Below are 16,395 nucleotides of genomic sequence, written 5' to 3'. Positions count from 1 at the left end.
ACCACTATGATGCAGTATAATACCACTATGATGCAGTATAATACCACTGTGATGCAGTATAATACTGTATAATACCACTATGATGCAGTATAATACTGTCGGTACCACTATGATGCAGTATAATACTGTCGGTACCACTATGATGCAGTATAATACTGTCGGTACCACTGTGATGCAGTATAATACTGTCAGTACCATTGTGATGCAGTATAATACTGTCGGTACCACTATGATGCAGTATAATACCACTATGATGCAGTATAATACCACTATGATGCAGTATAATACTGTCGGTACCATTGTGATGCAGTATAATACTGTCGGTACCATTATGATGCAGTATAATACTGTCAGTACCACTATGATGCAGTATAATACTGGCAGTACCACTATGATGCAGTATAATACTGTCAGTACCACTATGATGCAGTATAATACTGTCAGTACCACTATGATGCAGTATTATACCACTATGATGCAGTATAATACCACTATGATGCAGTATAATACCACTATGATGCAGTATAATACTGTCGGTCCTACTATGATGCAGTATAATACCATTATGATGCAGTATAATACTGGCAGTACCATTATGATGCAGTATAATACTGTCAGTACCACTATGATGCAGTATAATACTGGCAGTACCACTATGATGCAGTATAATACTGGCAGTACCACTATGATGCAGTATAATACTGGCAGTACCACTATGATGCAGTATTATACCACTATGATGCAGTATAATACCACTATGATGCAGTGTAATACCACTATGATGCAGTATAATACTGTCAGCACCACTGTGATGCAGTATAATACTGTCAGTACCACTGTGATGCAGTATAATACTGTCAGCACCACTGTGATGCAGTATAATACTGTCAGTACCACTGTGATGCAGTATACTACTGTCAGTACCACTATGATGCAGTATAATACTGTCAGTACCACTATGATGCAGTATAATACTGTCAGTACCACTGTGATGCAGTATAATACTGTCAGTACCATTATGATGCGGTATAATACTGTCAGTACCACTGTGATGCGGTATAATACTACTATGATGCAGTATAATACCACTATGATGCAGTATAATACCACTATGATGCAGTATAATACTGTCAGTACCATTATGATGCAGTATAATACTGTCAGTACCACTATGATGCAGTATAATACTGTCGGTACCATTATGATGCGGTATAATACTGTCAGTACCACTGTGATGCGGTATAATACTACTATGATGCAGTATAATACCACTATGATGCAGTATAATACCACTATGATGCAGTATAATACTGTCAGTACCATTATGATGCAGTATAATACTGTCAGTACCACAATGATGCAGTATAATACCACTATGATGCAGTATAATACCACTATGATGCAGTATAATACCACTATGATGCAGTATAATACCACTATGATGCAGTATAATACTGTCAGTACCACTATGATGCAGTATAATACTGTCGGTACCACTATGATGCAGTATAATACTGTCGGTACCACTATGATGCAGTATAATACTGTCGGTACCATTGTGATGCAGTATAATACTGTCAGTACCACTGTAATGCAGTATAATACTGTCAGTACCACTATGATGCAGTATAATACTGTCAGTACCATTGTGATGCAGTATAATACTGTCGGTACCACTGTGATGCAGTATAATACTGTCGGTACCATTGTGATGCAGTATAATACTGTCAGTACCACTATGATGCAGTATAATACCACTATGATGCAGTATAATACCACTATGATGCAGTATAATACCACTATGATGCAGTATAATACTGTCGGTCCTACTATGATGCAGTATAATACTGTCGGTACCACTGTGATGCAGTATAATACTGTCAGTACCACTGTGATGCAGTATAATACTGTCGGTACCACTATGATGCAGTATAATACTGTCGGTACCACTATGATGCAGTATAATACTGTCAGTACCACTGTGATGCAGTATAATACTGTCAGTACCACTGTGATGCAGTATAATACTGTCAGTACCATTATGATGCAGTATAATACCACTATGATGCAGTATAATACTGTCGGTACCACTATGATGCAGTATAATACCACTATGATGCAGTATAATACCACTGTGATGCAGTATAATACTGTCAGTACCATTATGATGCAGTATAATACCACTATGATGCAGTATAATACTGTCGGTACCACTATGATGCAGTATAATACTGTCGGTACCACTATGATGCAGTATAATACTGTCGGTACCACTGTGATGCAGTATAATACTGTCAGTACCATTGTGATGCAGTATAATACTGTCGGTACCATTATGATGCAGTATAATACTGTCAGTACCACTATGATGCAGTATAATACTGTCAGTACCACTATGATGCAGTATAATACTGTCGGTACCATTGTGATGCAGTATAATGCTGTCGGTACCATTGTGATGCGGTATAATACTGTCGGTCCTACTATGATGCAGTATAATACTGTCAGTACCCCTATGATGCAGTATAATACCATTATGATGCAGTATAATACTGGCAGTACCATTATGATGCAGTATAATACTGTCAGTACCACTATGATGCAGTATAATACTGGCAGTACCACTATGATGCAGTATAATACTGGCAGTACCACTATGATGCAGTATAATACTGTCAGTACCACTATGATGCAGTATAATACTGTCAGTACCACTATGATGCAGTATTATACCACTATGATGCAGTATAATACCACTATGATGCAGTATAATACCACTATGATGCAGTATAATACTGTCGGTCCTACTATGATGCAGTATAATACTGTCAGTACCACTGTGATGCAGTATAATACTGTCAGTACCACTATGATGCAGTATAATACTGTCGGTACCATTGTGATGCAGTATAATACTGTCGGTACCATTGTGATGCGGTATAATACTGTCGGTCCTACTATGATGCAGTATAATACTGTCAGTACCCCTATGATGCAGTATAATACCATTATGATGCAGTATAATACTGTCAGTACCATTATGATGCAGTATAATACTGTCAGTACCACTATGATGCAGTATAATACTGTCAGTACCACTATGATGCAGTATAATACTGTCAGTACCACTATGATGCAGTATAATACTGTCAGTACCACTATGATGCAGTATAATACCACTATGATGCAGTATAATACCACTATGATGCAGTATAATACCACTATGATGCAGTATAATACCACTATGATGCAGTATAATACTGTCGGTCCTACTATGATGCAGTATAATACTGTCGGTACCACTGTGATGCAGTATAATACCACTATGATGCAGTATAATACTGTCGGTCCTACTATGATGCAGTATAATACTGTCGGTACCACTGTGATGCAGTATAATACTGTCGGTACCACTGTGATGCAGTATAATACTGTCGGTACCATTGTGATGCAGTATAATACTGTCGGTACCATTATGATGCAGTATAATACTGTCAGTACCACTGTGATGCAGTATAATACTGTCAGTACCATTATGATGCAGTATAATACCACTATGATGCAGTATAATACTGTCGGTACCACTATGATGCAGTATAATACCACTATGATGCAGTATAATACCACTGTGATGCAGTATAATACTGTCAGTACCATTATGATGCAGTATAATACCACTATGATGCAGTATAATACTGTCGGTACCACTATGATGCAGTATAATACTGTCGGTACCACTATGATGCAGTATAATACTGTCAGTACCCCTATGATGCAGTATAATACCATTATGATGCAGTATAATACTGTCAGTACCATTGTGATGCAGTATAATACTGTCGGTCCTACTATGATGCAGTATAATACTGTCAGTACTCCTATGATGCAGTATAATACCATTATGATGCAGTATAATACTGTCAGTACCATTATGATGCAGTATAATACTGTCAGTACCACTATGATGCAGTATAATACTGTCGGTACCATTGTGATGCAGTATAATACCGTCGGTACCATTGTGATACGGTATAATACTGTCGGTCCTACTATGATGCAGTATAATACTGTCAGTACCCCTATGATGCAGTATAATACCATTATGATGCAGTATAATACTGTCAGTACCACTATGATGCAGTATAATACTGTCGGTACCATTGTGATGCAGTATAATACTGTCAGCACCACTGTGATGCAGTATAATACTGTCAGTACCACTATGATGCAATATAATACTGTCGGTACCACTATGATGCAGTATAATACTGTCGGTACCACTGTGATGCAGTATAATACCACTATGATGCAGTATAATACCACTATGATGCAGTATAATACTGTCGGTACCACTATGATGCAGTATAATACTGTCAGTACCACTGTGATGCAGTATAATACTGTCAGTACCACTATGATGCAGTATAATACTGTCAGTACCACTATGATGCAGTATAATACTGTCAGTACCACTATGATGCAGTATAATACTGTCAGTACCACTATGATGCAGTATAATACTGTCAGTACCACTATGATGCAGTATAATACTGTCAGTACCATTATGATGCAGTATAATACTGTCAGTACCACTATGATGCAGTATAATACTGTCAGTACCACTATGATGCAGTATAATACTGTCAGTACCACTATGATGCAGTATAATACTGTCAGTACCACTATGATGCAGTATAATACTGTCAGTACCACTATGATGCAGTATAATACTGTCAGTACCACTGTGATTAAGTATAATACTGTCGGTACCACTGTGATGCAGTATAATACTGTCAGTACCACTATGATGCAGTATAATACTGTCGGTACCACTGTGATGCAGTATAATACCACTATGATGCAGTATAATACCACTATGATGCAGTATAATACTGTCGGTACCACTATGATGCAGTATAATACTGTCTGTACCACTGATGCAGTATAATACCACTATGATGCAGTATAATACCACTATGATGCAGTATAATACCACTATGATGCAGTATAATACCACTATGATGCAGTATAATACCACTATGATGCAGTATAATACCACTATGATGCAGTATAATACTGTCAGTACCACTATGATGCAATATAATACTGTCGGTACCACTATGATGCAGTATAATACTGTCGGTACCATTGTGATGCAGTATAATACTGTCAGCACCACTGTGATGCAGTATAATACTGTCAGTACCACTATGATGCAATATAATACTGTTGGTACCACTATGATGCAGTATAATACTGTCGGTACCACTGTGATGCAGTATAATACCACTATGATGCAGTATAATACCACTATGATGCAGTATAATACTGTCGGTACCACTATGATGCAGTATAATACTGTCAGTACCACTATGATGCAGTATAATACTGTCAGTACCACTATGATGCAGTATAATACCACTATGATGCAGTATAATACCACTATGATGCAGTATAATACCACTATGATGCAGTATAATACCACTATGATGCAGTATAATACCACTATGATGCAGTATAATACCACTATGATGCAGTATAATACCACTATGATGCAGTATAATACCACTATGATGCAGTATAATACCACTATGATGCAGTATAATACCACTATGATGCAGTATAATACTGTCAGTACCACTATGATGCAATATAATACTGTCGGTACCACTATGATGCAGTATAATACTGTCAGTACCACTGTGATGCAGTATAATACTGTCAGTACCACTGTGATGAAGTATAATACTGTCAGTACCACTGTGATGAAGTATAATACTGTCAGTACCACTGTGATGCAGTATAATACTGTCGGTACCACTGTGATGCAGTATAATACTGTCAGTACCACTGTGATGCAGTATAATACTGTCAGTACCACTATGATGCAGTATAATACTGTCAGTACCACTATGATGCAGTATAATACTGTCGGTACCACTGTGATGCAGTATAATACTGTCGGTACCACTGTGATGCGGTATAATACTGTCAGTACCACTATGATGCAGTATAATACCACTATGATGCAGTATAATACCACTATGATGCAGTATAATACCACTATGATGCAGTATAATACCACTATGATGCAGTATAATACTGTCGGTCCTACTATGATGCAGTATAATACTGTCGGTACCACTGTGATGCAGTATAATACCACTATGATGCAGTATAATACTGTCGGTCCTACTATGATGCAGTATAATACTGTCGGTACCACTGTGATGCAGTATAATACTGTCAGTACCACTGTGATGCAGTATAATACTGTCGGTACCACTATGATGCAGTATAATACTGTCAGTACCACTGTGATGCAGTATAATACTGTCAGTACCACTGTGATGCAGTATAATACTGTCAGTACCATTATGATGCAGTATAATACCACTATGATGCAGTATAATACTGTCGGTACCACTATGATGCAGTATAATACCACTATGATGCAGTATAATACCACTGTGATGCAGTATAATACTGTCGGTACCACTATGATGCAGTATAATACCACTATGATGCAGTATAATACCACTGTGATGCAGTATAATACTGTATAATACCACTATGATGCAGTATAATACTGTCGGTACCACTATGATGCAGTATAATACTGTCGGTACCACTATGATGCAGTATAATACTGTCGGTACCACTGTGATGCAGTATAATACTGTCAGTACCATTGTGATGCAGTATAATACTGTCGGTACCACTATGATGCAGTATAATACCACTATGATGCAGTATAATACCACTATGATGCAGTATAATACTGTCGGTACCATTGTGATGCAGTATAATACTGTCGGTACCATTATGATGCAGTATAATACTGTCAGTACCACTATGATGCAGTATAATACTGGCAGTACCACTATGATGCAGTATAATACTGTCAGTACCACTATGATGCAGTATAATACTGTCAGTACCACTATGATGCAGTATTATACCACTATGATGCAGTATAATACCACTATGATGCAGTATAATACCACTATGATGCAGTATAATACTGTCGGTCCTACTATGATGCAGTATAATACCATTATGATGCAGTATAATACTGGCAGTACCATTATGATGCAGTATAATACTGTCAGTACCACTATGATGCAGTATAATACTGGCAGTACCACTATGATGCAGTATAATACTGGCAGTACCACTATGATGCAGTATAATACTGTCAGTACCACTATGATGCAGTATTATACCACTATGATGCAGTATAATACCACTATGATGCAGTGTAATACCACTATGATGCAGTATAATACTGTCAGCACCACTGTGATGCAGTATAATACTGTCAGTACCACTGTGATGCAGTATAATACTGTCAGCACCACTGTGATGCAGTATAATACTGTCAGTACCACTGTGATGCAGTATACTACTGTCAGTACCACTATGATGCAGTATAATACTGTCAGTACCACTATGATGCAGTATAATACTGTCAGTACCACTGTGATGCAGTATAATACTGTCAGTACCATTATGATGCGGTATAATACTGTCAGTACCACTGTGATGCGGTATAATACTACTATGATGCAGTATAATACCACTATGATGCAGTATAATACCACTATGATGCAGTATAATACTGTCAGTACCATTATGATGCAGTATAATACTGTCAGTACCACTATGATGCAGTATAATACTGTCGGTACCATTATGATGCGGTATAATACTGTCAGTACCACTGTGATGCGGTATAATACTACTATGATGCAGTATAATACCACTATGATGCAGTATAATACCACTATGATGCAGTATAATACTGTCAGTACCATTATGATGCAGTATAATACTGTCAGTACCACAATGATGCAGTATAATACCACTATGATGCAGTATAATACCACTATGATGCAGTATAATACCACTATGATGCAGTATAATACCACTATGATGCAGTATAATACTGTCAGTACCACTATGATGCAGTATAATACTGTCGGTACCACTATGATGCAGTATAATACTGTCGGTACCACTATGATGCAGTATAATACTGTCGGTACCATTGTGATGCAGTATAATACTGTCGGTACCACTGTAATGCAGTATAATACTGTCAGTACCACTATGATGCAGTATAATACTGTCAGTACCATTGTGATGCAGTATAATACTGTCGGTACCACTGTGATGCAGTATAATACTGTCGGTACCATTGTGATGCAGTATAATACTGTCAGTACCACTATGATGCAGTATAATACCACTATGATGCAGTATAATACCACTATGATGCAGTATAATACCACTATGATGCAGTATAATACTGTCGGTCCTACTATGATGCAGTATAATACTGTCGGTACCACTGTGATGCAGTATAATACTGTCAGTACCACTGTGATGCAGTATAATACTGTCGGTACCACTATGATGCAGTATAATACTGTCGGTACCACTATGATGCAGTATAATACTGTCAGTACCACTGTGATGCAGTATAATACTGTCAGTACCACTGTGATGCAGTATAATACTGTCAGTACCATTATGATGCAGTATAATACCACTATGATGCAGTATAATACTGTCGGTACCACTATGATGCAGTATAATACCACTATGATGCAGTATAATACCACTGTGATGCAGTATAATACTGTCAGTACCATTATGATGCAGTATAATACCACTATGATGCAGTATAATACTGTCGGTACCACTATGATGCAGTATAATACTGTCGGTACCACTATGATGCAGTATAATACTGTCGGTACCACTGTGATGCAGTATAATACTGTCAGTACCATTGTGATGCAGTATAATACTGTCGGTACCATTATGATGCAGTATAATACTGTCAGTACCACTATGATGCAGTATAATACTGTCAGTACCACTATGATGCAGTATAATACTGTCGGTACCATTGTGATGCAGTATAATGCTGTCGGTACCATTGTGATGCGGTATAATACTGTCGGTCCTACTATGATGCAGTATAATACTGTCAGTACCCCTATGATGCAGTATAATACCATTATGATGCAGTATAATACTGGCAGTACCATTATGATGCAGTATAATACTGTCAGTACCACTATGATGCAGTATAATACTGGCAGTACCACTATGATGCAGTATAATACTGGCAGTACCACTATGATGCAGTATAATACTGTCAGTACCACTATGATGCAGTATAATACTGTCAGTACCACTATGATGCAGTATTATACCACTATGATGCAGTATAATACCACTATGATGCAGTATAATACCACTATGATGCAGTATAATACTGTCGGTCCTACTATGATGCAGTATAATACTGTCAGTACCACTGTGATGCAGTATAATACTGTCAGTACCACTATGATGCAGTATAATACTGTCGGTACCATTGTGATGCAGTATAATACTGTCGGTACCATTGTGATGCGGTATAATACTGTCGGTCCTACTATGATGCAGTATAATACTGTCAGTACCCCTATGATGCAGTATAATACCATTATGATGCAGTATAATACTGTCAGTACCATTATGATGCAGTATAATACTGTCAGTACCACTATGATGCAGTATAATACTGTCAGTACCACTATGATGCAGTATAATACTGTCAGTACCACTATGATGCAGTATAATACTGTCAGTACCACTATGATGCAGTATAATACCACTATGATGCAGTATAATACCACTATGATGCAGTATAATACCACTATGATGCAGTATAATACCACTATGATGCAGTATAATACTGTCGGTCCTACTATGATGCAGTATAATACTGTCGGTACCACTGTGATGCAGTATAATACCACTATGATGCAGTATAATACTGTCGGTCCTACTATGATGCAGTATAATACTGTCGGTACCACTGTGATGCAGTATAATACTGTCGGTACCACTGTGATGCAGTATAATACTGTCGGTACCATTGTGATGCAGTATAATACTGTCGGTACCATTATGATGCAGTATAATACTGTCAGTACCACTGTGATGCAGTATAATACTGTCAGTACCATTATGATGCAGTATAATACCACTATGATGCAGTATAATACTGTCGGTACCACTATGATGCAGTATAATACCACTATGATGCAGTATAATACCACTGTGATGCAGTATAATACTGTCAGTACCATTATGATGCAGTATAATACCACTATGATGCAGTATAATACTGTCGGTACCACTATGATGCAGTATAATACTGTCGGTACCACTATGATGCAGTATAATACTGTCAGTACCCCTATGATGCAGTATAATACCATTATGATGCAGTATAATACTGTCAGTACCATTGTGATGCAGTATAATACTGTCGGTCCTACTATGATGCAGTATAATACTGTCAGTACTCCTATGATGCAGTATAATACCATTATGATGCAGTATAATACTGTCAGTACCATTATGATGCAGTATAATACTGTCAGTACCACTATGATGCAGTATAATACTGTCGGTACCATTGTGATGCAGTATAATACCGTCGGTACCATTGTGATACGGTATAATACTGTCGGTCCTACTATGATGCAGTATAATACTGTCAGTACCCCTATGATGCAGTATAATACCATTATGATGCAGTATAATACTGTCAGTACCACTATGATGCAGTATAATACTGTCGGTACCATTGTGATGCAGTATAATACTGTCAGCACCACTGTGATGCAGTATAATACTGTCAGTACCACTATGATGCAATATAATACTGTCGGTACCACTATGATGCAGTATAATACTGTCGGTACCACTGTGATGCAGTATAATACCACTATGATGCAGTATAATACCACTATGATGCAGTATAATACTGTCGGTACCACTATGATGCAGTATAATACTGTCAGTACCACTGTGATGCAGTATAATACTGTCAGTACCACTATGATGCAGTATAATACTGTCAGTACCACTATGATGCAGTATAATACTGTCAGTACCACTATGATGCAGTATAATACTGTCAGTACCACTATGATGCAGTATAATACTGTCAGTACCATTATGATGCAGTATAATACTGTCAGTACCACTATGATGCAGTATAATACTGTCAGTACCACTATGATGCAGTATAATACTGTCAGTACCACTATGATGCAGTATAATACTGTCAGTACCACTGTGATTAAGTATAATACTGTCGGTACCACTGTGATGCAGTATAATACTGTCAGTACCACTATGATGCAGTATAATACTGTCGGTACCACTGTGATGCAGTATAATACCACTATGATGCAGTATAATACCACTATGATGCAGTATAATACTGTCGGTACCACTATGATGCAGTATAATACTGTCTGTACCACTGATGCAGTATAATACCACTATGATGCAGTATAATACCACTATGATGCAGTATAATACCACTATGATGCAGTATAATACCACTATGATGCAGTATAATACCACTATGATGCAGTATAATACCACTATGATGCAGTATAATACCACTATGATGCAGTATAATACTGTCAGTACCACTATGATGCAATATAATACTGTCGGTACCACTATGATGCAGTATAATACTGTCGGTACCATTGTGATGCAGTATAATACTGTCGGTACCATTGTGATGCAGTATAATACTGTCAGCACCACTGTGATGCAGTATAATACTGTCAGTACCACTATGATGCAATATAATACTGTTGGTACCACTATGATGCAGTATAATACTGTCGGTACCACTGTGATGCAGTATAATACCACTATGATGCAGTATAATACCACTATGATGCAGTATAATACTGTCGGTACCACTATGATGCAGTATAATACTGTCAGTACCACTATGATGCAGTATAATACTGTCAGTACCACTATGATGCAGTATAATACCACTATGATGCAGTATAATACCACTATGATGCAGTATAATACCACTATGATGCAGTATAATACCACTATGATGCAGTATAATACCACTATGATGCAGTATAATACCACTATGATGCAGTATAATACCACTATGATGCAGTATAATACCACTATGATGCAGTATAATACCACTATGATGCAGTATAATACTGTCAGTACCACTATGATGCAATATAATACTGTCGGTACCACTATGATGCAGTATAATACTGTCAGTACCACTGTGATGCAGTATAATACTGTCAGTACCACTGTGATGAAGTATAATACTGTCAGTACCACTGTGATGAAGTATAATACTGTCAGTACCACTGTGATGCAGTATAATACTGTCGGTACCATTGTGATGCAGTATAATACTGTCAGTACCACTGTGATGCAGTATAATACTGTCAGTACCACTATGATGCAGTATAATACTGTCAGTACCACTATGATGCAGTATAATACTGTCGGTACCACTGTGATGCAGTATAATACTGTCGGTACCACTGTGATGCGGTATAATACTGTCAGTACCACTATGATGCAGTATAATACCACTATGATGCAGTATAATACCACTATGATGCAGTATAATACCACTATGATGCAGTATAATACCACTATGATGCAGTATAATACTGTCGGTCCTACTATGATGCAGTATAATACTGTCGGTACCACTGTGATGCAGTATAATACCACTATGATGCAGTATAATACTGTCGGTCCTACTATGATGCAGTATAATACTGTCGGTACCACTGTGATGCAGTATAATACTGTCAGTACCACTGTGATGCAGTATAATACTGTCGGTACCACTGTGATGCAGTATAATACTGTCAGTACCACTGTGATGCAGTATAATACTGTCAGTACCATTATGATGCAGTATAATACCACTATGATGCAGTATAATACTGTCGGTACCACTATGATGCAGTATAATACCACTATGATGCAGTATAATACCACTGTGATGCAGTATAATACTGTCGGTACCACTATGATGCAGTATAATACCACTATGATGCAGTATAATACCACTATGATGCAGTATAATACCACTGTGATGCAGTATAATACTGTATAATACCACTATGATGCAGTATAATACTGTCGGTACCACTATGATGCAGTATAATACTGTCGGTACCACTATGATGCAGTATAATACTGTCGGTACCACTGTGATGCAGTATAATACTGTCAGTACCATTGTGATGCAGTATAATACTGTCGGTACCACTATGATGCAGTATAATACCACTATGATGCAGTATAATACCACTATGATGCAGTATAATACTGTCGGTACCATTGTGATGCAGTATAATACTGTCGGTACCATTATGATGCAGTATAATACTGTCAGTACCACTATGATGCAGTATAATACTGGCAGTACCACTATGATGCAGTATAATACTGTCAGTACCACTATGATGCAGTATAATACTGTCAGTACCACTATGATGCAGTATTATACCACTATGATGCAGTATAATACCACTATGATGCAGTATAATACCACTATGATGCAGTATAATACTGTCGGTCCTACTATGATGCAGTATAATACCATTATGATGCAGTATAATACTGGCAGTACCATTATGATGCAGTATAATACTGTCAGTACCACTATGATGCAGTATAATACTGGCAGTACCACTATGATGCAGTATAATACTGTCAGTACCACTATGATGCAGTATAATACTGTCAGTACCACTATGATGCAGTATTATACCACTATGATGCAGTATAATACCACTATGATGCAGTGTAATACCACTATGATGCAGTATAATACTGTCAGCACCACTGTGATGCAGTATAATACTGTCAGTACCACTGTGATGCAGTATAATACTGTCAGCACCACTGTGATGCAGTATAATACTGTCAGTACCACTGTGATGCAGTATACTACTGTCAGTACCACTATGATGCAGTATAATACTGTCAGTACCACTATGATGCAGTATAATACTGTCAGTACCACTGTGATGCAGTATAATACTGTCAGTACCATTATGATGCGGTATAATACTGTCAGTACCACTGTGATGCGGTATAATACTACTATGATGCAGTATAATACCACTATGATGCAGTATAATACCACTATGATGCAGTATAATACTGTCAGTACCATTATGATGCAGTATAATACTGTCAGTACCACTATGATGCAGTATAATACTGTCGGTACCATTATGATGCGGTATAATACTGTCAGTACCACTGTGATGCGGTATAATACTACTATGATGCAGTATAATACCACTATGATGCAGTATAATACCACTATGATGCAGTATAATACTGTCAGTACCATTATGATGCAGTATAATACTGTCAGTACCACTATGATGCAGTATAATACCACTATGATGCAGTATAATACCACTATGATGCAGTATAATACCACTATGATGCAGTATAATACCACTATGATGCAGTATAATACTGTCGGTACCACTATGATGCAGTATAATACTGTCCTAATATACTAAATACATTATGATACAGTATATTATACTAAATACCATTGATACAGTATAATTCTGGCCTACTATACAGTAGAATACTGGCCTAGTGGTGTTTATCCTGTCTTGTATGGTGATATATGAAGCTGACGGTTGGTGCTCTGTGTTGTTATCCTGTCTTGTATAATGACGGTTGGTGCTCTGTGGTGTTATCCTGTCTTGTAGGTGCATGGGGATCTACATGGACACTCTGAACATCTTCATGAGGATGGTGATGATTCTGTCCGGAGGAAACAGAAAGAAATGAAGACGTTCCAGTCTGACTTTACATCTTCGTTAAGCCTTTCAACCTTCCACACAGTTGAACAACAACGATATGTTCTACTATTAGCACCAATACACCAGCTGTTACCCACTTTTTAGTTTGAAAACACATTTTCAACTGACACAATAAAAAATGTGTTGCTTTTGTGTGAAGAAGAGGATTGTAATTTCCTAGACCATTTTGACACTCATCCAAGTAAGGAAGACGTCTTGCTCTGTTCCATATTCACAATGTTAAAAATATGTTTTGTCTTGCTTCTGAGGGAGGCATATTTTTATTTAAAGTCAGGATTGTTCATGGGGATATCTGTCAACATCACAGATCGCCCCTCAGTCTCCTCCTCTTAATTGTTCCTTTATATTTTATATATATTTATTTTCACTTGAGGTGGGTGTTCCCATTCCTGACACGCAAGACAAAGCTGGGCAAACATAGTTATATCATCCTTGTACTTCTTCTAGCCTCCACACATACAATACGTGTGACTATGTGCTTAACTCCTTGACAGAGACTGAACTTGGATGTGTTGTATCGGGCCGAGCCTTGGATGGGTGGTGCTTTGACATGATGTTTCTGTTAGAATGAAAGTGATTGAATGTGATCAACGCTGTTCTGGTATCATTCAATAAAAGTGAAAAAGAATGCAGTTGGTGTATTTATGTTGAGCTATTTCATGAAAACAAATGGACATTTTGTGAGCATATTGATCAGTGTTATTCACTGAATAATTTGTGTGATACTGTCGGCTCGTCTGGACTGTTTTCAGTAACATCTTGGGTCAGAAGAATCTCCATGAAGTAACAGTACGAGGAAAATATCACCTTTTATTCCCCATTTACATGTACCAGGAGGAAAGCCCTTCTGGATAAAAATCACTGATAGGAGGAAAGCCCTTCTGGATAGAAATCACTAGGAGGAAAGCCCTTCTGGATAAAAATCACTGATAGGAGGAAAGCCCTTCTGGATAAAGATCACTGATAGGAGGAAAGCCCTTCTGGATAAAGATCACTGATAGGAGGAAAGCCTAAACTGTCTGGATAAAGATCATTGATAGGAGGACAGCTTGACCTGTATGGATAAAGATCATTGATAGGAGGAAAGCCCTTTGGATAAAGATCACTGATAGGAGGAAAGCCCTTCTGGATAAAGATCACTGATAGGAGGAAAGCCCCTCTGGATAAAGATCACTGATAGGAGGAAAGCTTGACCTGTATGGATAAAGATCATTGATAGGAGGAAAGCCCTTCTGGATAAAGATCACTGATAGGAGGAAAGCTTGACCTGTATGGATAAAGATCATTGATAGGAGGAAATAATATATGCCATTTAGCAGACGCTTTTATCCAAAGCGACTTACAGTCATGTGTGCATACATTCTACGTATGGGTGGTCCCGGGGATCGAACCCACTACCCTGGCGTTACAAGCGCCATGCTCTACCAACTGAGCTACAGAAGGAAAGCCCTTCTGGATAAAGATCATTGAAAGGAGGAAAGCTTGACCTGTATGGATAAAGATCATTGATAGGAGGAAAGCCCTTCTGGATAAAGATCACTGATAGGAGGAAAGCCCTTCTGGATAAAGATCATTGATAGGAGGAAAGCCCTTCTGGATAAAGATCACTGATAGGAGGAAAGCTTGACCTGTATGGATAAAGATCATTGATAGGAGGAAAGCC

The 16,395-nt window shown here is 37.7% G+C and overlaps 1 protein-coding gene across 1 annotated transcript in view; it reads left to right on the top strand.

The window, feature by feature from the left end:
• Nucleotides 1-15,364, top strand: part of LOC124027621 (growth hormone-inducible transmembrane protein-like) — a 39,604-nt gene extending 24,240 nt beyond the window's left edge. The window contains exon 8 of the mRNA XM_046339990.1: nucleotides 14,619-15,364. Within this exon, the coding sequence (XP_046195946.1) occupies nucleotides 14,619-14,700 (82 nt within the window). The 3' untranslated portion in view covers nucleotides 14,701-15,364. The remainder of the gene's footprint in view (nucleotides 1-14,618) is intronic.
• Nucleotides 15,365-16,395: the final 1,031 nt, after the last annotated feature.

Source organism: Oncorhynchus gorbuscha, unplaced genomic scaffold, assembly GCF_021184085.1.
Source record: "Oncorhynchus gorbuscha isolate QuinsamMale2020 ecotype Even-year unplaced genomic scaffold, OgorEven_v1.0 Un_scaffold_3392, whole genome shotgun sequence".
NCBI classification, from domain to species: domain Eukaryota; kingdom Metazoa; phylum Chordata; class Actinopteri; order Salmoniformes; family Salmonidae; genus Oncorhynchus; species Oncorhynchus gorbuscha.
This window is presented reverse-complemented; position numbering and strand designations above follow the sequence as displayed.